The sequence below is a fragment of the Rhinichthys klamathensis genome, unplaced genomic scaffold (assembly GCF_029890125.1).
Source record: "Rhinichthys klamathensis goyatoka isolate OS25496 unplaced genomic scaffold, OSU_Roscu_1.1 h1tg000053l_1, whole genome shotgun sequence".
Classification (NCBI taxonomy): Eukaryota; Metazoa; Chordata; class Actinopteri; order Cypriniformes; family Leuciscidae; genus Rhinichthys; species Rhinichthys klamathensis.
The window spans coordinates 1,584,056-1,611,876 of NW_026606598.1; the positions used below are offsets into that span (position 1 = coordinate 1,584,056).

At 36.4% G+C, this 27,821-nt stretch overlaps 1 protein-coding gene across 2 annotated transcripts in view; it reads left to right on the top strand.

The window, feature by feature from the left end:
- The window catches only part of marchf8 (membrane-associated ring finger (C3HC4) 8), a 102,177-nt gene that overhangs the window by 23,094 nt on the left and 51,262 nt on the right, over positions 1 to 27,821 (top strand). For both annotated transcript variants that reach the window (XM_056248095.1, XM_056248094.1), the window contains exon 2: positions 1,398 to 1,579. In XM_056248095.1, coding sequence (XP_056104070.1) covers positions 1,484 to 1,579 — 96 coding nt within the window. In that variant the 5' untranslated portion in view covers positions 1,398 to 1,483. The remainder of the gene's footprint in view (positions 1 to 1,397; positions 1,580 to 27,821) is intronic.

A 27,821-nucleotide genomic window follows, 5' to 3' on the forward strand; every position in this document is an offset into this window, starting at 1 on the left:
TCCTTGTTGGTCTTAGATAGAAATTCCTATTGACCAATCAAATTTCAGTGTTTGGATTAGACTCCAACAACATTTTTATCAACCCATTATTTCATTCCATTTGCTATCTGATGATTATTGCACACAACAAAAAAAATGGATAGCCTTTTCTTGATCTGGCAAGCTCATATGATTTGGCAACATCCAGGCTTTATTTATTTGTTTGTTTGTTTATACAGTCCACCGTAGTATGTCGTAAAAGTTTTGTTTACAACATACAGTACTTAGTTAATACAGTGAACACTTCTGATGATAATTGTTGGATTTGCCATAGTAGGTGACATCAAAGGTGGCAAATTTATGGGATTTATAAGATATTCATTGAAAAATTGAAATAGTAGGCCATTGTGAATGCTTTATTCACAAAAGTCAGCGCTATTACCCGGCTCTGTTAACATTGCACTATTACTGTCCGCAGAAAATGGTTAAAAGTGTAAGCTCACAGATTTTCAACCCGTTTTGTATTGTTACAATGTCGGCAGTATATGTAAATGATAAACAGTTTACACGTTATCTACCTGGGGCGAGAAATTCCTGTTTATTTGTCAGCAACAACTTTTGACAGCTCCAGGGCTTTCGTGTAAACTACAGATTGTACTTTTGCAATTGTGTATCCCCGCCCACTGACAGACGGATAAACAGAGGGTTATTAACAGAAAAGTTCATCAATGAAAATTGCATCAAACTTTGTCTACTCTATAAACCGCATTATGGTAAAAATACTATGGCAACAGCCTTAAGTGTGTGCGACAGCATCTTTCTTCAGGGGATTGAGCAGACGGTGCTCCACGTTCCTTTTCTTCCTAATTAACTGACGGAACGCTTAAAATCAAGCAGCTTTACCCATAAATTTACACATGAAAAACAGTGTCAGTGTCTCGTTTCATCAGAAGTTCAACTTCATTTTCTACTGTAAAGCAAATCTCCAGTGTGTTCATGTTTTAACTCACGGACGTCTGACCGCGACCGACTGAACAGGCCTAATGAACCAGAAAAGATTTCAGCGTGAAAGAAGGCGGAGCCTCCGCGCACACCTACCTATGACGCAATCGCCATGGACCAATGGTAGTTCTAATGTGTTTAGCCGGAGCAAACATTTCCGGGAAGTTCTCTTTGGCAAGCTGTTTCGAACTCCCAAAACGAACTTCGTTTGGGCCTGATTTTGTTCGAAATGACATCACATCAGTTCGTTCTTCGATTTCGCTTGAAGTGTATCGGGGCCTTTATCCCTTTAATGACAATTCATTTACAAGAGATATTTGTGTGCATTTTCTGTTCATCATAACAGTAGGAATTCATAAAATGATGATTAAATGTTTGGAGTATTAACTTCTTATTTCTTTTTTCCTCTGTGTCAGATTTGGATTAGTGGTTCTTTCCATCATGCCGGTGCTGGTGGACAGACTTCAGCTTCAGAGAGTGTGAGCTCCACGGAACTGCGGGGATGAACATGCCATTGCACCAAATCTCTGTCATCCCTCGTGATGTCACTTCCTCCCGGGTGTCCAGCAGCGGGAAGGGAAAGGAAAAGGACAAACAGGTTTGTCTTCCAACTGATAGACATAGAAAAGCAGGCGGCACTATAATCTGTGACCCTTAAACCTTCATCCTCATTGCGGCTGAAAGACAGTATCCTGTTTTCACAGTTCTGAACATTTAGTTTGTCCTCTCGGAACTCGACATGGAAAAGAATGGCATTTAGAGACAAACCTTGTACGCACAGATATTCCTCTGTCTGGGGCTGGGCTGTAAATGCTTGTTTGTTCCTCAGTCGTTCTGTGAACTCAACCTCAACTACTGTTTATATTGTGCTTTCGTGGAACAGCCCAAATTTTGCAAACTACTGACACAGATGGTAATAAGAGAAGTAGGCGAAGTAGAGGAAGTGGCACATACACAAGAGTGGGTGCTTGTGGGGGGGCTGGTTTCCAGTAAGTGATGCAGATAGGAATTGTATGTGAATGTGTGAAATGTTATTAGTGAGGAGAACTATAAAACAAAGTGTGATTGATATCATGGTGCCTGCTGGCTTTGTGTTGACTGTTAAAGAGGTCATTTTTTCAATTTTTTAGGATTTGTTTCATGTTAGTCAAAGGTTTCTGCGCCAAAACAAGTCATAATTTAGTTCAAATTAACATTTTATGCTTCTCTTAAACCTAGGAATTACTTGGGATGATATGCCTTTAAGACTTTTTTTTGCGCTTACTTAACATGAGGTCCCAAGTGACTCAAGTGAATGAATCATCAGTGTGCATTATTTCATTACTATTCTTTGTTATCTTTCATTTCGGGATGCACCAGAATAAAAAATTCTGGATAAGCTGATAAACATTTTAAAACCAATAAATGGCCAAAATCAAATTTCTATATGATTCTTTCTAAATAAATTCAAAATAAAATACAAAAAAATCATCAACATTTAGGCATCACAACATAATAATGTACAGTATTAAAAAATGGATATTCATTTTAAGATTTTCGAAAGATTGTATTTAACAGTGTTTTTAATTTATTAGAGTTTATTTTTTGTAATCATCTTACTCTTATCATTGGTTATTTTAGTGTTCAGAACGAGATGTTTTTCAACTTAGTTTCGATAAAAGCTATTGAACTAGGAATGACGTTCTTTTTTACATACACTGTCTTTCAAAAATTAGGGGTTTTTGAATGTTTCTCGAAGTCTCTGATAATCATTTAGGCAGTATTTATTTGACATTCTTGCAGTATAAACAGTAATATTGTGAAATAACAGTTTTATTTTTATTTAATAACTAATTTTATTCCTTTGACGGCAAAGCTGAATTTTTACTAAATTTTGAACATTACTCTTGTTACATTACTATTGTAACATTATGCATTTGCCTTCTTTACTGTTTTTAAACATTTTAATGCATCATTGCTGCATAAAAGTATTAATTAAAAAAAAATCTTACTAAACACAAACTTTTAAATGATAGTGAAGTATATGGAACTCATATATCTCCTTTAACGAGATATATTTTCTTTATAAAACTAATATTGTGGAATGGACATGATGGTTTCATGCCAGTGAGAGACTTTTGGAATCATTGGATCGATTCTGTTTCAAATGTGGGGAAGCTGTTCTCAGCAGTATAATGAGAGATAAACTGGTCGATAAACTGAAGCCTGGACTAGTGTGATGTTGTGCAGCCTTGTGGCTCATGACATTTACGTATCCGAAAGATATTTGGCACTGAGATTTTATCTGAGAACTGAAGAAGTCTGAGTCATAAACACTTGGACCCAAAGGAATCTTAATATTTACCCTCATCATTTTTCAGCTTGTGCAACTGTGCCAGCAGCTCTTTAGCAGTGCTCTTTCGCCCTCTTCTAGCCCAGTGTTCTGTTTGAGCAAGGCTGGACGGTGACACTAATGAGTGTTGTTTCATTGGTGGACCTGAGGCTGGTGGCCCGTCAGCCGTTTGTTTGTCAGAGCCAGGCAGGAAACAGGAGACAGGCTGTTTTTATTCTCCTTTTTCTTTTTCTTTTTTTCTGAACGGCCTCAAGTGACTTAGGTAGCAGGAAGTCTGTTAAATTCGAAATGCCATCGTGTCAATCATCATTCTCAGACTACTTTTTAAGAATAACTTCAGCAAAGGCTCTGTATGTGTAAATTTATAGCGTTTGGCAGTTGAGTCTGACTTAGAGGCATTTTGATTATTTTTGTAATAGAGTTGCAGTCCTGCGTACTCTGTGCAGGTATGGGGGGTGGGGGGTCTGTCAGTTTGGTTTGTTGCAGTTTCATTTGCTGGCTCACTTTTTTGTGACATGACCCTCACAAGTTTCTGCCTGACTGGCAGTGGCAAAGTGCCACCCAGATATATATGTTTCTTTTATTATGGATCTGTAGACTAAAGATGCGACTGCAGGCATTTAGGCAGGTGTTGTAGTCTATGAGTGAATATCATGAAGAACATGTCCAGGTCAAATTGTTCTCTAAAATCAGAAGAATATTTGTAATATTTATAATTATATATAATAATATGAATTAATTTCAGTAATGTGTCTGAATGTTTTAATTCTGAGTTTTTTATTATTTTTCTTTAATGTTTTTTCTCTCAGTTTCTCCATGTAATGTATGGGGCACATTGATATATGTACAGTATACAATTTTACTGCACACACACACACACACACACACACACACACACACACACACACACACACACACACACACACACACACACACACACACACACATATATATATATATTTTTTATATACTATTATAGTATTTATTATTTAGAATGACTTTTTTATATTTTCAGGTTTCATTTTAGTTTTAGTTGTTTTGTTGTGCTTTTTTAATTTTTATTAGTTTTTGTTATAAATTAAATTAATTAATTATTTTTAATTAGATTTAATTTATTTTTATTTCAATTTTAGTTTTTAGTAATTTTACTACTTTTTTAGTAGAATTAAAAAAATTATTTTAGTTAAAGTTTTAGTTAACAATAACAACACTGGTATATATAATATATTTTGTATTGAACATATTAAAGTGTATTATATAAAAATACAATATATTTTATATAAACTAAAATGAGCATATTAAAATGAGCATAAATTAATAGCAGTACATTAATAATTACTTTACAATTTTTATATATATATATATATATATATATATATATATATATATATACACACACAGTACAACAAATAATGCCATTATAGATCATTACTTTACAATTATATATATATTGGGGTAGAAATGTTCTTAATTGTCATGAAAATAATGTCACCATGCAAAACAGGTTTCATTTTCTTTATGCAAAATGTACTTTCCATTTAAAATGTACTTTCCTATTTCTTTCTTTTGATTTTGGCCTGAAATATGATGTTCCCGACGACAGGCTTCGTGAGACTCGCCCTATATCAGTCCTGACACTCAATGTAGTTTATGAGGCTCTTTTGATTGATGTTGATTGGTCAGATGCATTGAGACGGGTGATGGGCCATTCAAATTATTCACCAAGACACGATAATCAAACCCCACATGAATTTAATGACCATAATCTTTCAAAGCTCCATCAGTGGATTATGCTGCGTTTAGTATGACCCTTTTATGCATAAACACAAAATGTTTTTCAGCAGGTTTGAGGAGACTTTTCGCACACTTTGTTGCCTAATATAAATGATTATGTTTCCCTTCTTTCATTAATAATTTCCTAGAATTGAGCTTCACACTAAATCTCTTGGAGTCTAGACAATTCTTTGCTCTTAACACCTAGAGTTTGTCTTTCATACAGACTGAAGAGTTGGCACCAGCCACAGTATGTTTTACCTCTCGCTCAGCATACAGATCAGCTGGGAGGCGTATCGCCATTAGGCAAAGAAAGCACAGCCCATCTGCCTGTTGCAGACAACTCCTCCTCTGTGTGTCAGTGGAAAGAAACCCTCATTCCCTCTGCTTTAGATTCAGCGCCAGCTGCCATTGCGGATGCAGTGCTGTTGAATGATCCGAAATGAACAAATGTCAGAAATATCAGGTACATATAAGGACGCTGTTATTTCTTTGTTTTGTTTTGCTGGTACAATCTGTTCAACCTCACATCGATGTCATGTTGGTCCTTTGAATAAAATCGTGTCTAAGGCAGTCATTGACTGTTAAAATCTACCACCATCTTTCTTAAATGGATGTCAGGAGGCATTAGTATCTCAATGCCTGAAATACACCATTACCAGGCACCGATGGAATCTGCAGGCTCCTCGTTTTTGCCATTTTTATCGAGAGGGAGCCAGACTCAAACATCGATTACCCACACTTAAAAGGGATAGTTCACCTTAAAAAAAGTTGTTTTTCATCATTTACTCACCCTCATAGTCATAGCATTTCAAATCTGTATGACTTTCTTTCTTCTACAGAAGACAAAAGAAGATATTTTAAAGAATGTTTCAACTGTTTTTGGAGTTAATGGAGACCCCATTGATTTATATTGTATGTAAAAAAAAATTATCTTAGTATCTCTATTTGTATTCAACAGAAGAAAGAAAGTCATACAGGTTTGGAATGATATGAGGGTAAATAATGACTTTTTACAATTTTTGGACTAGATATTTGTTTACCGCCACATCATGTCAAAGGATGTGCACTAAACATTAGGCCATGTCGCAGAATTGTATTTATTATTTATTTGATGAATGTACACTATCAAAAGTTTGGTCAGTTTAATGTTTTTGAAACACGTCTCTAATACTCACCAAGGCTGCATTTATTTGATCAAAAATACATTAAAAACAGTAATATTGTGAAATATTATCAACATTTTCAATTTCTATAATTCAATGTAATTTTCAAATTAGTCACCTGTCACATGATCCTTCAGAAATCAAGGCAAGGCATTTTTTTCATGATTTTTTAATGAATAGAAAGTTCAAAAGAACAGTTTTTATTTGAAAGAGAAATCTTGTGCGACATCATAAATGTCTTTACTGTCACTTTTCATCAATTAAAAGCATCCTTGCTAAATAAAAGTATTAATTTCTTTTTTTTAAAGTAATTACTTACCCCAAACTTTTGAACTGCAGAGTACACTTATAGAAATGGTTTTTATGAACGTGTACCATGGTAATACCATAGTATTGTTTGAATCACCCCAGAGTGCAATGTAAATACCATCATATGTGAAAATTATTCAGTTGTATAGTTTATATCAAAGTACCATGATATTACCATCACACACAATCACTGTGTCATGATACTGCCTCAGCAGGAGGGGAATGTGAAAATCGCACTAAAAGCATGGAACTGTTCTGAGGTTTGTGATCAAACACTAACCTCTGGACACAACAACTTTTTGGAAGCTGTGTGCTGTACAGCATGACACTTTCATGAGCAGCTGCTGTGCACAGTAATCTCTCATATAATGCTAGGAGAATGAGCCTTGTGCGCACTGACAGACGTGAACAGAAGGAGACAGAAATTCAACTGCCAATTTGGCATTAATGCAAACAACTGTATTAATCTGTGAAAAATGCAAATTTGCCTGTTTTGTAAGTCTCAGTATTTTGAAAAAGCGTTTTGTTACCCGGAGGGCAGGGAAACAGGCCAAACATTAACATGGCCATATTGTCCAAATCTGTCCTCCATAGAATGCTGTGGTTTGGAGGGGTTTTGGATGTTAATAATATGCTAATGAAGATAAGAGCCTCACAGCTCTGTAAAATAACATGAAGCCACCAGGATGCTTTGAGGGCAACGACAGGATTCTGAGGGAACGACAGGATTTTAATGCCAGCGCTATCATTGTAGGACGCTTTTAAGCTTCGTCAACTCTCTAATCTCCTCGAGAGAGAGCCCAAGGTGCCATGTGATTGCTAGAGCAACTTGTTTGTGTCAGTGTTTGACATTTGCTGTGATATCAGCATAACTCAGAATGTGGTGTTGCTGCTTCAGAGTAAACTGTCAAATCTGGAATTTCTTTTGAATCAAGCGTACTGCACGCTTGACTGGAATGCTTATTTTCCAACATCCAAAGTCTAAAGAAGCTGACTTAATGAGATAACTTTAAGACGTACACTGTAAAAAATATCGTTTTTGAAGTTGTAAATAAAGATTATTGAAGTACATTGTATAAGAAAATACTATTTCAGTCTTCAAAAATGTAGTTTAATTCAATGTTACTTGCCATTTCTTTGTAATTAATTGTAAAATTTGCTAGCAATTTCTGAATGAAATTCGTTTCTACTTATTTTTTTTCAGTGTATGCAGGCTCCCTTACCTCCTGTGCAGGATCCTTCTGGGAAAGAGGATCACATTCCTATTTGAAGGACTGTTAAAGCAAAACTTAACCCAAAAAGTGAAAATTGTTGTCAATTACTCACCCTCATGTTGTTCCAAACCCATAATACTTTTACGAAAGAAGATATTTTTAATGAAACCTGTGAGATTTCTGTCCATCCATTGTAAGTCCACACAATCAAAAATGTGGCGCTTCATAGAGAGATCGTAAAATCGCAAATTAATTGAGCAGTTTATTCTTTTGAAGAGAGATCACTTGACATGATGAACATATTTAATTTATTGAAACATTGACCACATACATAGAGCTCATCATACAGAAGCTCAGCCGTACTTGCTTGACGTGCAAGAGCAAACCCCTCATTGGCTCTCGTGCATGAACTCTAAAAATAAAATGAAATGCAAATGCAAGAAAAACATTCTTACTGCCTTTACAGACAGGATGAGTTGAGATAGACAGGAAACTATTGGAAAGAGAGACAGGGAATGATTGAATTTGCATTCTGTAAAACGAGGACTCTTTCACGCATCATTAATGAGCACTACCCACAATGCTATGGCTGTGATTGAAAAAGCTTTTATTTTTGACCATTTACATTTACTTAGGATAGGAAAGAGGATGAAACCGAAACATCCATTGATTTTACCACACTTCCCCACACCGCTGTACCATTCCATCCTCCACTTGATTCGACTAGAGAGAGATTAAGATTATTGTAATCTAAGATGACCCACTTTTCATTTGGAAGCAACAGATTGCGAGCTCCTTCTCGTCATTTTGACAAAGCTCTCATGATCGTGTCTGCGAGCAGAGAGACATCTGAACGCACGCTGCTGGAGGGCTCAGCTTGGCTTAGGGGAAGCCTCTGGCCCTCATATTTTACATCGTTCAGAACATTCCCCACTTTAAGCACAGCCTCCGGGGGAAACCTTCAGATGCTACACACATGTTGCCTTAGATAAAACAGGTGGAGGTTGTGCTTTCAGAATATTTGTTTTAACCTAGGGAGCATTCGAACTGCGTAAACTACCGTGGGAGGATGAAAGCACATTTGGTGTGCTAATTATATTCAGTGATTTAGATGATGGCATGTTTGTTGATTAGAAAATTAAACTAGCCTTCATGGAACTAAATGTGAGCTAAGTGCACAATTAGGCTCTGTTCCAAAGCCTAGTGAGCTAGTATGAAATAGCATGAAGAAATATTGGGTAAATTGTCAATTTTTCATTAGATTAAACCATGGGTTCCCAATCTTGCTCCTGGAGATCTACCTTTGCACCCCTGGATTAAACTATTTTAATCAAAAAAAGACTGAGCGCAAACTTTTGAATGGTTGTGTGAATTCAACATTTCTCTGGCTTCATCTGCCATCTTGAATTTTTACTTTGGGCTTGTTTTTTCACTGTTTTGGAAAATAAAATTCCTTACTGATATGTTTGTGCTCTGAATATTGTCATACTCTTTTTGGTTGGCGATTTGCTCATCCTTGGGGACAATTGGGACAAAAAAAACCCTGTAATTATTTTACAGTATTAGTACATAACATTCCCTCTTGTTGAAAAACATAATTAACTTGTAGTGAAGTAAACCCTCTTGGCTCCAAGCCTCTTGGCAGTGAATTATTACAACAAAATTACTTTAAATATAGGTTGTTAAAGGTTTATTACAGAAGTGGTAGTTTTGCCTTTCGTTCATTTGGTGATTGTCTTGCAACACTGAAAGTGAGAATTTTGTGAAATGGTGCAAAATATTTTTCATCATGTCTGAGAGGCTAAATCAATGCAAAATCAAAACTATTCATTTGGTCTGTGTTGTCAGGCCCGATTGGGCTTGGTGACATCACTGAGGCAGTCAGACAGCAGGGGTTTCTGAAATAAACCACATGTGCATTGTACCCTGTATTTTGCCCAGGCATCCTAAAGAAATGAAGTGTGAAAATACCAATGTTGTTGTCAGCATGACTTGTCTGTGTTGTCCATCATTCTGATGGTGAGTTGCTGCATTGCTGGTGTTTCTTTCTTTCTCACACTCCCTCACTTTTACTCTTTTTCCTCGCTTATTTTCGTGGTGATGCGGCAGTTAAAGATGTGGGCTGAGATGCTAATACCCCCTAATTAACCCCAAAGTGTCCTATAGCCAGGTATTTGGCAAAAAGTCATAGCGGGTTAGGGTTTGGGGGATAGAAAGAAGATATTTTCTGGCCAAAAACCAACCACTTAGACGGGAAGAGGCCACTTGACCATCTTGTTATGCAGCCAACAATAGTTTGTTTTGTTGTTATGTGCCAGAGTTATCTGAAATAGACTATTCGAATGCATTGTACTTACATTAGGAATGCACTGATAATAAAAATTCTACTACTTCAAAGTCTAAATTTTAAATAAATTGCTCAAAAATAGAAACTATCATATGAATGTCTTTGCTTTCAAATTTGTAGGTAGTCTTAACTCCTTTAGTTATATTGAAATATTTCATTAAAAATTATTAATAATGTTATTGACAAAACATGAAAAATGCTATTTCAATGATACAAGTGAATTTAGGCATTTTAACATTTTTATGCGCAGTATGAAAATTTATTTTAATTTTTTGATTTTCTAAAGATTATATTAACAGTGTTAGTTTTTTTTAACTTTTACGTGAGTGTTGGATTAGAACAAAGGTAATGTTAATGTACAATAATTTAGCATATGCAATTTTTTATTATAGTATTAAAGGGATCGTTCACTTTAAAATGAATTTTTGGTGTGTTTTAGCTTACGTCAAGGGCATCCAAGATGTGTCTTTGTTTCCGCAGTAGTTTCAATTTTGATATTTTTAGGTCAAACCGTTCTTGTCTGTCAGTCATATAATGCAGGTCTATGGTCACCACCTCAAAGAGCATGCACAGAGAAGTCCAAATTAAACATGATTTAATGACTCGTAAATGTAAGTACACATTGATGGCCTAAGACACGAAACGAGCGGTTTGTGTGAGAACGAACAGTATTTATATCGTTTTTACCTCTTATAACCACAGCCACGTCCAAGTGATCTGAGGGCGCGGGCGCTTCGGTCTGTGCGTTACAAGAGGTAAAAACGATATAAATACTGTTCGTTTTCTCACACAAACCGCTCGTTTCGTGTCTTAGGCCATCAATGTGTACTAACATTTACGACAGACAAGAACGGTTTGACCTAAAAATATCAAAATTGAAACTACTGCGGAAACAAAGACACCTACATCTTGGATGCCCTTGAGGTAAGCTAAAACATACCAAAAATTAATTTCAAAGTGAACTATCCCTTTAATCAGTAATAATTATATAATTATATTATCAAATTAATAAAATTAAAATATTATTTATAAAATAGAAATAGAAACAAACTACATATAAAAATTATATATATATATGTGTGTGTGTCTTTAAATTATATAATTATTCTATTTTTATTATAACTTTTATTTGATTATAATTACAATATATATATATATATTATAATTAATAATAATTTATTTAATTTAAATATTTAATTATTTAATTAGTAAAACATATATCAGTATCGGACGATAACTGATATGAAAACAATAAATATCATGCATCCCTAACTTCATTGCCAAGTGAACTGATGAAAAAACCTGTGTCTTTACTCCTGAAAGTTGCATAAAGTCTGTCAATCAGATTACAATGAACTTTTTGCAGTCTTTGTGCTTGCTTTCTCAGGCTGAGACTAGTTCAGTCCTGGCCTAGCTGATGTCAGGATTCTGAGATAAGACAGCCAGTCCTGTCCAATCTCTCGTGAGGAAACGCATGCAGCCCAGGCAACCCTTCAGCTCTGGCTCTAAAAAAATGCATTTTGTGCTTTCTTTTTCACCCTGGCTAAGCAAGCACAGTTTCACGGGCATCTCCGAGTGGCGCCTAATTAACAGTGACACGTTGATTGCCGTTTTTTTAGACTCCCACGACCCAGCTGATTTGCTCACTCGGAACTCAATTGCTGTGTTTCTGAATGCTGTTTAAGAGGGACTCTGCCAAGACAGGGGAAGAAGGAGACGCTTTTAGACGCCCCCTGCCTCTCTGCCATCTTCAAACACTTGCCTCTGAGAGAGTGTGCCTCGGAGGTCCATCATTTCCCCAGCGTATAACTATGATTATTCGATCTAATTGAGAAGATTAGGGTCGTTTTAAGAGCCTCGCATACTTAAATGTTGCAGTGTCAACTGTTCACAGATACAGATAACCCTCTCACTGAACAGTTATATAACTTCACGGCAGAACATACCTATTTTATTCTTCAACTTTTAATCTGACTTCCATAAAAATGATGCTTCGATAATGACTTCTTTCCCATTCTCTCCATTAAGCTTGATCTTACGCCCTGAACAACGGTTATTTGTCCTTAGCTGCCTATTTATCAGCATCACAACAGATTAGACATGACTGAACATAGTTTCTCTGCACTGCCTGTTTTATCAAGAAACAGTTTATTCTATAATTGAATTGAATTGAATTGAATTTGTTACTTTGAAACTTTGAAATCAGGCTTCCATTGTCTCATCAAGTCCCTGAGGGTGAAAGGCTCCACAACGGTTGCTGTTTATGCCCTCCGGATGTGATGCTGGGTTAGAAAACTATGGATGGCAGTCAAAATTTGATCTGTGCTCAGTTTGTGCCTCAGGATACTTTTCAGTCTGATTGTAGGTTTGCTGCAGGTCCAGGACTTTTAAGCAAAAGAAAATTTCAGCAGGGATGACTATACCAATCTCAATTTAATATGCAAATAAAAGTAGAAAAAAGTAGACTTATCACAATTCTGAATGCATATACATTACCGGTCAAAATTTTGGGGTCAGTAAGATTTTTTTTTTTTTAAAGAAATGAATACTCAGCAAAGACACATCAAATGAATCCAAAGTGACAGTTTAGTTCAGTTAAAGACATTTATAATGTATTAAAAGATTTCTATTTCAAATAAATGATGTTCTTTTGAATGTTCTATTCAACAAAGAATACTGGAAAAAGTATTTTCATCATTGATAATAATAAGAAATGTTTCTTGAGCACCAAATCAGCATATTAAAAGGATTTCTGAAGGGTCATGTGACACTAAAGACTAAACATTCAAATGGAAAACAGTTATTTTAAATTGTAATACCATTTCACAATATTACTATAAATATTTACTGTGTAAATATGTTGACGAGGGAGTTTTGAATTTGTTGATATTTTGCCATGTCTCCCTCATGCTATATATTCTCATCTGTTATTCAATGATATTGTAGTATCCGTTCTTCAAATCCACATAATCCTGAGTGTGTCTCTTGCTGGATCAGGACAGTTGATTAAAAACTTCTGTTTGCTTCGGGAGGCTGACCTGTTGTCATGAAGAAAGAGGGAGTGGGAAGGTGCGGGAGAGAGATAAAGACATGAGAAGAAGCCAGACAGACATTAACAGCTTCAGACACATAAGCTACACTGACTTTGGTGGTTGCTGGAGTAAAAAAGGGTGTGAATTTGTACCCCCTTGAAGTCAGCATGAAATGGCACCTTTCTTTACGAGGTTCAAAAGTTTGAGAACTAATTTAAAAGTACACTTTGTGTACCTTTAACCCTTTTTTTTTGTTCAAAATTAACAACATTGATATAGTGAGTCAATACATCATCAATCTTTCTTCTAAAACGTGTTTCCAAAACGTTGGCGTTAAGCCTATTATAAGTTTATATTTTAGACCGGTGGAATGGTTTTCATGGGAAATTGCATAGATACGTCACTCACCCATACGTGTCTCGTCATATGCGTCCGATACTTGACGCGTGTATGGTGTGGGAGTGGCATAAGTTGACTGTCACAACAAACGCATGAAAGGTTGATATGGAGCGGCTCGAACCTCCAGATAATCACCCGTTTAAAAAAAAAAGCTAAACAGAGGAGAGTCTGTTGGAAAAGAGAGAAAGCGACAGAGCTCGTAATAAAACAAGAATAAACATGGAGATGGAGAATTGAGGGATTTGAAAAGCGACACTGAGATGGTGTTTTCATAACTCAGCCGGTTATAAGGTATTTTATTGAACATAATTGGCATATGTAGCTCTCTAACAGAGTTCATTGTAAAGCATTATCTATATTGTGAAGGGTCATTCATTATGGTTGTTGTAGCGCTGTGCTGGGATTTATTTTCAAGGAAGTACCGTGTCTATTAAAGGGCAAAGTTACAGTAACGTCTTCAGATATTCAGCTTGAGATCATTTCCATCTAAACTGGTTATATCTCTTAAGCCTAGTAGTGAATGTTTTATGAGCAGTAGGATAATCTCTTGCTCTTTTTTTAGTTACTCATCGGCACAGCCACGCAGAGCCGAAGCACAACCCAAACAATGTTCTTCCAGAAAAGGTTTTAAATGCTAGAGGGCCAAAAGTTACATAGTGTACCTTTAAAAAAGGAATATTGTTCATGCAAATTATGTCACTAGCATAATAATATGACTGAAAGACTAATTTGTGTTTTTTGAAATTAAAAATTCTGTTTTTCCCAGTTACAATTGCTTTAGAGAGAGAAAAAGGACATTCAGTTAACCAAATGTAGGTTGGTACTTGATTTTAGTAATTGGGAACTGTTTGGATGGTGAAAAGTGGGCGTTATATAGCAGAATGGAGTCGGATGGTTGGAAAATAGAGGGGTTGATGGCCATTTTTGTTTACAATGTGTTTTTATAATGTGCACCAAACACACACACACACACAATGTGAGTAAATAGAGTTACAATGCTCAGGACTCAGGTGCATTCAGTGAATTCAGTATTACTGCACATTTTGTAAGGACATTAATTGATGATACTTTACAGTAGTATTTTATAGGGTTTATCAGTTGTTTTTGTTTCATTGTTTCCCAATGTTTCATTGTCCCCCCCCATTTCACACGCTTTGGGAATTGCACCATGTGCTCATTACTGCTCCTCTGAACCAGTTTGGATACTCGCTGCTTTTCCCCTTAGAAAGAAACTGCCATAGAAATGAAGGGTTTGTGTGTCTGGTAAATTGGGTGAACCGGGCTGTGATGCTCATGCTGCAAGGTCTCCACATGAGAAATGACAGCAATCAGGATGTTACAGTCCACTCTGCACATAAATGCAGTAATGGACAAAGCTGCTGCCAGGCCTGAGAAGTATGAATGTTTCAAAATATCATTTTAGAAATGGAAATATATCAATTTAGGAGCAAAAATTATGCATTGCAGTGGAGGACTGAATTACCATGGCAACCACTTCCATATGGAGATTTATCTGTCAGATAAATTCAGAGATGACCACATAAATTCTTTAGAAAATGGTTCACCAGAATAATAAAACAGTTTTTTTTTCTCTCACGTTATCAAGTGGCCAGAAAAATCTGAAATGTTATTGTGAAGAAAGTGTTGTACTTGCCTATGCAAGCTTACTTAAACATTGCACTGGTGTTTGGGTGGATGCCAACATGTTGCTGGGTGGTTGCTATGGTGTTCTTTGCGATTGCTCAAAAGAGCCTTCTGGTCTCTTAATATGGTCTGGGTCCTCTTCTTCAATATAAATCTATAGGATTTTTTGAGCAGTTTAATCGGTTTTGTTAACCAGATGAATTAGAAATATAATATTACACATCCCCTCACACATGTACATAGATTAAGTGGTGCAGGAGGAGCTATTCACCGAAAGTCTGAGTTTGGTGAATGTAGCTTGATAGCTGGAGCTATAATACAAATCTTTTGATGTAACTATCTGAGATTTTTGGCAGTGTTATTTTCAACACAGGCTCATGGGAAAAACATGCCCGTGATGATATTACGTTGCTTTATGCATATGTTTCGCAACCCTTTAAAACCGAAATGTCCAGCGCATTTAGTTTTATCCCAGACAGATGAACGTAATGTTTTTGTAAATATCATGGGGTTTTGGAAATTAAATGTCTGGTGAGTGGCACGAAAAGGTTAATGCTCTCATTTGAAAATATGTACCACCTACACTAAACCATTCCCTTAACCTAACCTTTAGTGTTATCAAAAGCAAATGTGAGGAACAAGATATGAAGTGCAATGCTGTACCAGGTGTGCTACCGAACAAGTTAACTACGTCAAAAAGCCATATGGAGATGGTTATGTGATGCATGCAAATGTCAAAATGTTTCGTTTATATTATATTATATTATTTATTATATTAAATCATAGTATTGTGCAAGGATTTCCCCCCATAATTATAATTTGCTTGAAAAGGAATAAAAGTGGTTGCTGTTTTAGTGCCTCTGGTTTATTTTAGCAGGAAAATGTAGTGAATTTGATACATAGAATTTTTGCAAAAATGTACAGTAGGTTGAGGCACGTTTCCAGTGTTGGTTATTTTACTATTATTTATATTATAGTATGTATTTAAGGTTTGAACTAGCTTTTGTTTTTTTATATTTTCAGTTTTTTTGCCATTTTTATTATTTTTTTTCATTTCTAATTAGCATAAATTTTTTATTTCAGCTATTTTTATATTTAAACTTAAAACTTTTTTCAGTTAGTTTCTAATTTTTGTTTCTAAATCTAATTTTTAAGATTTTGTTTTTTATCTAATGATTATATTTTATTTCATATTAATTTCAATTAGCAAAAACTATTTTTTATTACTTTTTATTAACAACACTGAATATGTTGATCATCCGCTACAGGAAAACCGTAAATTTGATCAGTTTGATCACAAAATATACAGCACACTGAACAGGCTGAAAGGTCTAGGACGAGTTACATTTTAAAATCTCAGGTGTAGGAATTTTGAAAACGCTTACAATAACAGTATGTTAAGTTTGTCTTGCGAGCATAATTACCTTCAGGTTCTTGTTGGAACTATTAGGCTTGAGACTCTGAGCTCTCTTACTTTCTCATTTCCATTCTGAATATGCAGACAGATTCTTCTAAAAGGATTTCTGTTAACGTCATAATGCAAAAGTGCAGCACAGTCTGAAAGCTCTGATATGCAGTGTGGAACAAATGAAACTGAGGCTGACTAAAAAAGAGCTTTCAGAAAGATGTTAGAGCCAGTGCATAAAGTAGAATGTATTAGACCCAAGCACATACTCAAAGAACAGGCACTCAGAGAATAGTGTCCTGGAAAAACTTTCATGCTTCATTTTTTTTTCTCCTCACAATCTCCAATGCACTTTGAAGTAAAACATGTAACTGGGCAGCAGCTATCACAGTGTCATGGGCATCACTTGGACCCTGCTGTGGCGTTTTAGGACAGCAGACACATTGTAAGGTTTAGTGCATGATGATGACATGACCAATTATTTTAGTGGAAGGCCCTTGAGAATATGCCTGAAAAAGATTGAACTTTGAGAGTGTATGAATGATAATGCTATGAGAACTGATACCACTGCCTTTTTATATTTTTTTTATACCATTCTAAACCATAAACAAATCACTGCGTACGTGAGTTGTTTGCCAAACCTGACATGTACCAGGAGGAGACGCATTCCTGAATAATGAGTTATGAAAGGAAGACATCTTTTCTAGTCTGTTGTCTGACTGCCTACAATTCTCTGTGTCTGCACCAATCGCTATTCAACCGAGACCAAGACAATGGAAGTCCTTCACAGCTTGCTCGAACAAGATTAGCAAAATGACTAACCACCCAGAGGATGCCAGTTCATGTCATTAGGGAAAATATCACAATCTGCTCTGGCTTTAGATCGAGATGGTTTAAAAATCGAATAGGAATGCCGAATTATAAGTTCTGTTTGTTCTGTCTAGAGTCAGAGAGGAAAAGACAGGGAAGTGTACAGTTATGGATGGGTTGCAACAAGGTGTAGCACTTCTCTAAGGCAAGGGCATTGGACAGGGGGTAAAAGTAAAACAAAGTTACAGTGGCCCTAAATGCGACTTCAACCGAGGAGGACCCCCGAACCAATGACCTGTACAAAGGGCCCAGAAAACCTAGCGACGCCCCTACTCTCAGGCCCGGTAACCTCTAAACTGACTTCTTGACATAATGCTATGATCTCGATCCAACTGTCCGTGAGCGGTGATACATTTCGATTGCCATTCAGAGGGCTGCAATGTGATGATAAAACGCTTATTGATGCATCTTGATGTATCTTTTATTTCTCAATACATGATTTAGTTTTTTCTCACTGTGTGACTACTTTGTACTTTCAAAAGCACAGTATTTGTAATGACCTATAATGAATTTACTTCCAAAAACTGGTTGAAAAACAGCAAACTTGTCCTTTAAATATTCAGAGCAATGTTTAATAAATTGCACAAAAGGCAGTTGCAGTGAAGCGCACAACTGAAGGAGTAGATAACAAAATCTCTAAATGAAAAGTCTTTGATTAGTCCAAAAAGGGAACACGCAGGAGAATCTAAAAAAAAACAACAACTCTCAACCAAACATTGATGATACCGAACAAAGGAAGAGAATAAAACTCAGGGCTTAAATACACGGGGAACCTAATCAAGGTGAACACAAACAGGTGTGTGGAAAAGGTTTGTAAAAAGCTGTACTATGGGGAATGCGACATTTCCATCAATTGGTCCAAAAATGACGGTGGCTCTGAGCCATCAGGTCTTGTTATTGAGGTGTGTTTGTGCATGGCATCAGTCACGTGCCTCAGAGACAACAGCACAGACCAGACAGACCAGGAGAGCTGTTTCATAATGACTGTGAGGCGTAAACCTGTCATTGAAAGAGAGGGTGTGTGTGTGTGTGTGGGGGTGGGGGGGGGGGTGTGCTTCTTTGACTATAAGTGATACTAGATCACTATTTTTTATGACTTGTTAAGTGCCCTATTCTAAGTCATGAGGGCATTTTTTTTAATACTTTAGTTTTTATTATAATTTGACCCATGGCATCAATTCTCAATTACATGTGTGCCCATAAACGACATGAAGATCTAACTGTGCGAGACCGCATGAGCCCTCTTTGCCTCCCCCTCTACATCCCTCATTACAGCCACCGCACAAATAAAGCACAGCAGCATTCACTGGTGACAGCCGGCTAGCTAACCATAGTGTTTACCCTAAGTTTCGCATTGTTTGTCTCTGCTGTCAAATTAACTATTTAAATGAACTATTAGCTATAAAAAACTTTTAAAATATCTACATAGAGGCAGCCTAACTAGGCAATAGCCATTCATTAAGGTTAACAACAAAAAGCAAATCTGACGTTGGTGTAAAATAATGTTGTGCTGGGTAGAAAATAGCACCAAATAAAAAAAACATTCTGCAAAATTCAAGATATGAATTTATGAGATTTTGTCTTTAATATCATGTGATATGGTTAAGCAATATCACACGAGCAAAGATGCTGGTTTTCCCAATATCATGTAGGCCTATTGTAATGTAATCAATGTAATTTTAATATTTAGATTTGATAATTTTACCACATATTATTTTAATAAAAGTAAGTTCAATAAACAATTTGTCGATATTCATTTACACTTTTAAACACAGTAATGTAAATTTTTACTGTTTTTGTTCTAATTCACGATTAAAAATAGTTCCAAGCTAAGCAGAACAGTTGTGTCTCCTTGCAACACAGATGAATCAGTCGGTTTGAACGAATCAGTGAATTAATGATTCTTTGAAACACTTATTATGCCTTACCACCACCTACAGTTTCATATAAAAGTATTTTATACAGAACGGTATCATTTCATAAAATAAAAAAATCATATTTCTATATTCAAAATTTTACATTTAAAACACTGATTGCATAACATTATTCTTGCAACTGTGTTTCATCTAAAAAATAGTAGTAATACAAATAGTAATTTTCTGTCAGTAATGCACAACATTGATTTTGCTCAATTACCAATTACAGCGTAATGCTAGCAAAAATACATTTATTTATATAAATAAATGAATATGAAAGTAATTTAAATGTTTTTTACATTATAGTAATTATGAGAGAGTGCCCTTTTTTCTCACTTGAGCACCTGCCCCCAAAAATGTATGTGCTTGGCCCTGTGGCTAATGTTTAAGTCATTGGCTGTTGTTTTATAAGAGAAAAGCATCTCTGGAGTTCTGTCGCATTAAAATAAGAAAACCATCTTCCTGGAGGGGATCCTTTCAGTAAGCAGACGTGAGCACCATAAGTCCCAGAGCTCATATCTGCAGGCTAAGCACGCACACACATCTTTCCTCGTGTCTAATTGGTTTCAGTTGGGTTCAATGAGAAAATTCATAACTTTAAAAGTTCTATGGAAGCTCAATCTATTTAGACAGGCATTTTGATGAAAGGGAACTACACAGGGGGGTGGTAGTTTCAGGATCAGGGCCAGCAGGGGGCACTGAATCAGTAGAGTTTTAGTGAATCTCCTATTACCGGTAATTAGTCTCCTAATCAGCATTGCACTTTATATTCCTCTTAAAGACCACAAACAGTTGCCACCATCATGCATTACATGATGATTAATATTACTATTGCTTATAGTGATTCAGATTTGGCGGGTAGCTCATCTGGAACAGTTTGTACTTCAACATATGATTTTCACCTGTTAGATGATAAATCAGGTGACAATATCTCTCAATCTTTCAATACATTGAAGGAAGGACCCAAAACATATGTAGAGACTTGGACCAGTAAGTAAGAACCCAGTAACCGCCAAGAACATGACTTAAAAATGCTATATTTGGAAATAATTAATCATTCTAGAATGTTTGGGGTGATTTATTTTATTTTATTTAATAATTAAAAAAATCTGAAAAATGACTTCTTACTCTGAATACTTTTTTTTGAGTATGAATAGTATAATTTGTATTGTTAATATTATTACATATTAAACAAAATATGACAATAATATTACAATAATACTACTTGACTTTAAAATAAAAATCATTTAATAAAACTGAAAAAAATATTAATTTATAGTACAACTGTAAAATTACAATACTAATGTTTATGCCTTAATCTTTTTCATTTTCAAACATTAAACTATTGAGCTTTTATTTTGGCGGTTTGTCTGCAAAAATAAATAAATGCACTGCAGGTTTAGAGATAAACCTGCCTACTCTCTAAACCTTCCAACTGCGTTTATTTATCAAGCGAATCAAGCCGCTCTGAGACTGAAACACAGTGAGCTGCACGCGTGTAAATGGACACAGTGCTCCTGATAATATTTTAGCTTGTTTATATTAACATTCTGTTCATTCTGTTCAAATTCCTAGAGCATCTGAGCATTGCTGTGGAGATTTTTGCACAAGAAAACACCATTGTAAACTGATTTCTGAAACTCTAAACAGTATTCATAAACATCTTTCATTTGCACGACTTCTCTTCACAGTTTAATCATCTGGGACGTGTTTAGGCGGGACGCACCTGCACTGTGCTGAGGTCAGTCGTTTGCTGCGCTCCAATGGGAGTTGAAGGGTGAAGACAGCTGCTTGAGTTATGCAAACTATCACAGCATCACACATTCTGCAGTCATATGTCAGGTGGCCAAGATCAGTAGATGAAGACACGCCAGTGTTTACGCCATAAATAAAAATGAGATTAGAGAATGTGGCGTTCAAATCCTGAGAAGTTACTGAGAAGTTTGTCATTCACTGAAATGTTTCTTCATCTAAGATTTGTTGTTGTTGTGAGATTTGTATATACCAACATTTAGAATGCTAATGCATGTGTTCCTCAGCAGTATTATTTTAATATGCTTGGTCTTAATTCAAATGTATGCGCTGCAGATGATGTGTTTGAGAAATAGTACATTAGGGTGGACTACTTTAGGAGAGAGATGACATTTTCATTACCACTCTGTTAATTTATGGAGGCTTGGGTCTGGGCCTGTACGAATCCAGGTGTCTCTCTCTCTCTTGGTTTTCTCTCTTCTGCAAGAGTTTATTCTAATTAGACTTTTTCCTTGATAATTCCACATATTGCAATGCAATCAGTTACATTTACGACATTGGCTTAGTTAGCGTCATTGTTCCAATCACTGGTAGCTTATGGCAGCTCAAAGGTTTACTCATTAGTTTCATTAATTGTAGCAAATTAGGCATCTGACCTTTTTTCAATAATTTTTGCTCCTTTTTATTCACCAGATACTTTAAGTGTTTCACTAATAATGTGTGCAAATGAAAGAGGAATGGTGTCTTTGTCTGTAATAGGTTCCCTTTGTAAAGAGCATTTCATGCAAAACAAATGTCTTGTGCTTGATACATTTCAAAATGATACTTGTGTGAGAGATACACTACTGGTTAAAAGTACTTGACTGAGTTTCTATTTCTTATCTTAAAAAATCTTTTAATAAAGGTTTTGTGCATAAATACAGTGCTTGAATTTTCACCCTAGCTGGATAGCCATTTTGTTTTGTTTAGTTTTTTGTTTAGTTTCGTTTCATTTTTGACCCGACAGTGAAAGAAAAGCAGCTGAGCTGGAATCTAGACAAAGGGTGAAGCCTTTTGTCTCTAGGCAAGGCAAGGCAAGGCAAGTTTATTTATATAGCACATTTCATACACTTTGGGAATTCAAAGTGCTTTACACAGAAAGGAATTAAAATATTCACAAAATAAAAGCAAGGAAAATAAAACAGTTATAAAAGGAATTAAACGAGTAAAAAACCGGCAATCATATTTTTCACAACTCCCAGTTTTTCTCTAAGATTTCCCCATGGTGATTACACTCTCTCGACATAATTCACATACTTCCATTTGTGTTATTTCATAGTCGAGCAGAAAATAATAATAATTATTGAGGGAAAAGGCTTTATCTATGTGTGTTTGGATTTTAGTGTACTGTAAGTAAACTCAGTGGGAATGAACTGACTGGTAGAATTAGTAATGGCAGAGACAGATGGAGGCAGCAGTATTGGCGTGTGGGATGCTGGCATTCTTTAGCAGTGTGTGGAGAAGACATCTGCATGATATGTGTTGTCAGCCATTTCATCGAGGTTCACGGCTCTATGAAGCCTTACACAAAGGATGATTAGGCTTGAAATGACTTGTATTTAGTGACACGAAGTGATTTCTGAAATGAGAAGGCGAAGTCCCTTTATACCTTTGAGTTTATTCACATCAATGTGTTCATGTTTCAGCTGCATTTGATTTTTATGGTTTCCTAAATAAAAGCTTATCCAACACCATTTATCTTATACTTGGGACTATCAATGAGAAATGAATACTTTAAAATTCTTGCTTGTTTATATTAACATTATATCCACATCAAGTCACATCAAAGGCATCAAGTTTTCATCGCATTTAATAAGTGCTCATTAAAAACTCACCAACTCACTATGTGTTGCAAGTCATTTCAGATTCATTTTGATGTGTCTAAAGTGGTGTTGGGTTAATTGTTTGCTCTCTAAGTCTGAACTATTTAGCCCAATTTGTGGACCTGTTGTACTGTATATACATAGGTGGGCATCATCCCACTGACAAGATAATCAGCCAATCACAGTGACGTGGAGGCACTGCCTCATGTCATGTGACTTTTAACCTCGATTTTGCTGCTTTTAGGAGCTCAGTGAGAGCACAGTACACCAATTCCCTCTCAAACTTTATTCACAAGTGGAACTATAAATACTTTACTCAGTATTCTTTTTTCATTTATAAGTTATTTTCTCATCCTAATGTTTTTGAGAATTCACCAGCTCTTGCCTTTTTATAGAAAACACCTCAGGTCTTATTAGATGATTTACAAACATTATACATTTTATTGTGGTTCTTACCATAAAAAAAAACAGTAATATAGGAACTGAAAGTCACTGATTTAGTTTTTACAGTAAATGAGTGTTTGGTTGATGGGAAGTGAGTCTAGCTATTTCCACTCTAGAGAGACACTGTTCGATACTCTCTCAAGGCCTTTTCATTTGTGTGGCCTTGAAATGATGAGCAATTCCGTCGTATTTAATCAATCAAAACAGTTCCTCGCCGAATCTCCCATGTGAGTCTCATGACTGATCTTTATTAATGACCCAATCTGGATCCTAAAACGCAGCCCGCAGACTGTACTGAAGCACACACACTCCCTAGCCAGCTTTCTAGCGTAGTCATTGTAGCGAAGTTAAAATAAGGTAAAATGTTAGTAATGATTTGAGTTCTACACTGTAGGTGCAGATGGCATTGATTTCATCCAGACAGCCTCGGGGTTTCTGGTCTTTGCTAATGGAAGTTGTTTCACTTTCATTCAGCCTGAATCAGTCAGATAGACAAGCTTGCACAACTACAGTGCGTGCTATTTCACTTCCTGTTGGAATGTTAGCCTAGCCCTAGAAAACATTACTGGCAGGACTCAGTTACAACATTTCAGACACAACATCATATCACTTTTAAAGGACAACATGTACAGAACATTTTGACCCTTAATCTTGCCTTAATGTCATCAAAATGAATGTGAATCAAATCTGTGGCTCGAAACTTTGGCATGTCTAGGCTAGTTAGGCTAAAAAGGACTTTCAGCAGACTTATGCATTAAAATATACTCTAAGTATGCCAAAAATATTAGCTCTTTGTCTTGTCTGCTTGTCTGAACTACTAGAGGGTGACCTAATATTGTTTTTAGCGATTCATCGCTAAGTGCTAATTAGCATAAACCAGCCTGGGCGCACATGGAAATTCACGCTGATCTGAGCCATGGTTTTTCTCTTTTAAGAAAATTTATCTTAAACCTTTTATGGGAATTTAAAGTCGGCATGAAACGAAAGTTGCGATTTAGGGCTTATATCCTTGTCTTTCGGGACGGGAATTAATTAGATGATTGGATCATTGTGGTTTCCTATTGCTGTATCCCGCCCTTTTTGAGTTTTGACAGTAAACACATCATCAGAGCAGTGAAGAGATGCTAGAGGGAGGGGAACTTATTTTGATTAAATATTACAAGGGTACATGAATTAAAAAGTAAAAATAATGATGTGCACAGATAAATCATTTATTATAAATACTGCAGTATTATAAACCGTTTTGATTTAATTGTGAATTTAAGGGTTCAAAATGTTTAATCAGTTTCTGTTCAATTTACAAAGATTAGGTGTATGAAGTAAATGTATTTTTGGTAACCTCCTCTTTTTTTTAATGTCATTTTTAGTTTGGCTTTTTCCCCCAAAAATGAAACATACAGAATATGGCTGAGAATGAGTCATAAAGAGAGACAAGCATTTGACATTGAGGAAAGATTCAGGCTCTATACAGTAATCGACTGCATGAATAACAGCTCCTGACCTCTTGACCCCTTAGCTTGCATTTGTGGACGTCCTTCAGTCTGTCCCCTGTGCGGATTGGCTGCATTCAGCCCGGGCTAGTGAAGATGTCCATCTGTGTACAGTGTTGTTTTTGGCAGCCCTTTTAGTTTTAGTCTTAGTCTTAGTCTTTTGAACGAAAATGCTTTTTAGTTTTAGTCACATTTTAGTCACTTAAAAACTTAATAGTTTTAGTCAAGTTTTAGTCGACAAAAACAAAAAAAGGTTTTAGTCAAGTTTTAGTCGCCGAAAACGCAAAAAGGTTTTAATCAAGTTTTAGTCAATTTTAGTAAAAAAAAAAAAGTCTTTAAAAAATAGAGAAAATAAAATGCGGCTGTGTCAAAATTGGTATCAAGTTCAAAAATAGAAAAGAAATAAAAGTGCCACTTTGCAATCTGTTAAAAAAAAAGAAAAGAATAGAAATCCATTTGGCAAGACAGGTCTATTTATCCCTGCATTAGTGGCTGCAATGAGCCTGTTTTGAATTGCACAATTTCTCAAAAGTCATGCTCAATGTTCAGCTGAGATCTGTAGGCCTACTTTGTTTTCAGTGAAACTGAAACAGCTGAAAAGCCCATCTCACAGAGATATGATATGGCAAAGGGAAGAAGAATGCACACAGCTCTCTGCCTTTAGCCTACTTAAAAACGTGATATTTTAAATAGATAAAATAGACATAACATACTGTGTTTGATATGGGATTAAAATGATGGGTAGTGTATGGGCAGTGTATAAGATATAAACTAATGATTAATTACTTTAATATTCCTTTGTTCCGATCAGAGCATGTGAGCGGAGAGCGCATTTCTGAATATTCCTCCGCTCGCTCATTCAGCTCAGGGTCGCGCGCTCAACACAGAATGGCCTGCTGGTTCGAGAATATGTGGAATAAGAGCTGCCTCCGACTAAAGTTTTTATTCTAGTCGACTAGTAGTTGTTCATTTAAGCCATTAGTGGACAAATCGCCCCTTTATATTAATTTAATTACTTAAATAGGCTATACGGGATATTGAGCGTTATAACCGCACTCAAGCGCACGACCGCACGCATAAAGCTTGCCACAAAGAACCGGCAAAAGTAATGATTATGAATGTGTAAAAAAATAGCAAGGAGACATTTAATTGTTTATTAATAAACTGGTGTTTTCGGTGCCGCTGCAAAGATGAATTTGACGATGCGAACTCGCCGTGAACGAATAAAGATAAAAAGGCATAAAACGGAAAATTTCCTCCCGTTTTGGAGGAGACCTGTCACGCCAGTGGGGCGCGCCCCACACCTTGAGAACCGCTGGATTATGCTGAAACTGAAAGTATGTCCATAAATCATCTCGTCGTTTCCGACCACCAAGCCCGTTTATTGGCTTCGCCGCCATGGTCGTTCGAAGATGTGTGGTGAGTGACTAGCCGCAGCCGCAGGTGTTGTTGTGTGGAATCTGGTGCGCGCGCGGCATGGGTACCCAAAACAATGATAGGAAGCGGCAGCATTGCTGATACTTTTTTAGCTCAAAACAGACAGATTTCACGCAAAATAGGCAGAAATGACATGCATTGCGAACGTCAGACTTATAGTCATTTTCATTCCGTCTCGTCTTGTCAACGAAAACTCGAAAACGTCTCGTCATGTTTTAGTCACCTTAGAGCCATTTTTAGCTAGTCATCGTCGCGTTATCGTCATAAAAAAAGTGCGTCAACGAAATAATTTCGTTATCGTCATCGTTGACGAAAACAACATTTCAGCGTATAGACACAATCTGCCAACCACTAGGCCAGCGCACATCAAGACCAGTGCCACAATCCTCAGCCTTAAGTCTGATTACAAAAAGCTTTGTCATACAGTTTCAGTCTGCATTACTGCAGGAATCGTCATCATCTGTATGGAATGGAGGGGAATTCCATCCCGAGTTTCCTGAACGCTCTCATTACTCTGTGCTGGCTGCTCTCAAAGATCACAGTCTTGAGTCTGTGAACCCAGTCTACAAGCCATTCCCATCAGCAGGACTTTGAAAACTTTCATTCTCTCCGCCATAAAGGCTTTGGGATAAACACAGCCTACCCAGGGAATGGAGATGGAACGGCTCTTTAAACTTTGTTTATGCTCATCTCACTGAAGTAGGCCATTTAATAGTGTCTAATCTCCCTTAATTACACTTATAGGCTGCCAAGGTTAGACATGCAGACAGACCTGCCAAAGGCCCTTATTGATTTCACTTTAAATTAGGGAAATTTCATGCAGTCAGGCCAGTCTGTGACTTAACAGACATCAGCAGGTAAAGACACTTCAGAGATGTTATCCGTTCTTTGTGATTTCACCTCAAAGATGCCCCAATAATTTGCTGTTCTCAACAATATTGGCTCTGTTTTAGAACCTTGTGAGCTGTCTTGATTTAATACGTAACTTAGAATTGTATTATAATTGTATTTCATATAATATAATCGACATTCTGTGATCGATTCGTGCTACGGTAGCATTTTTCGACAAGGCAGCACAAATCGTCAGAACACCGGATCCCCTGTACACCGGTACCTGTTCAGTAGGATGGACGCTGTAACGAGTGGAAATAAGGTATATGGCCCCTTTAAGAGCTGCGCGTATTGGCAGTATTGGCAGTTCATTTACATGACAATGGCATTTTGTGGGCATGAAAACGCAAACTTTTGAAAACGGGTTTCAAAGTATACGTTTTTGAAAACTATATTGTTATCGCCTGTGTAAACTACAAAAATGGTGACGTCATGCGCATGTGTATTATGTGTTCAGTCTATAGGCGTATAGTGTTTCTGTAAAAAGTGACATCGCCAACTACTGGCCTGGCAGCATAATACGATGTTTTAGTCGTTTTCGCGGATCCGTGTGAACG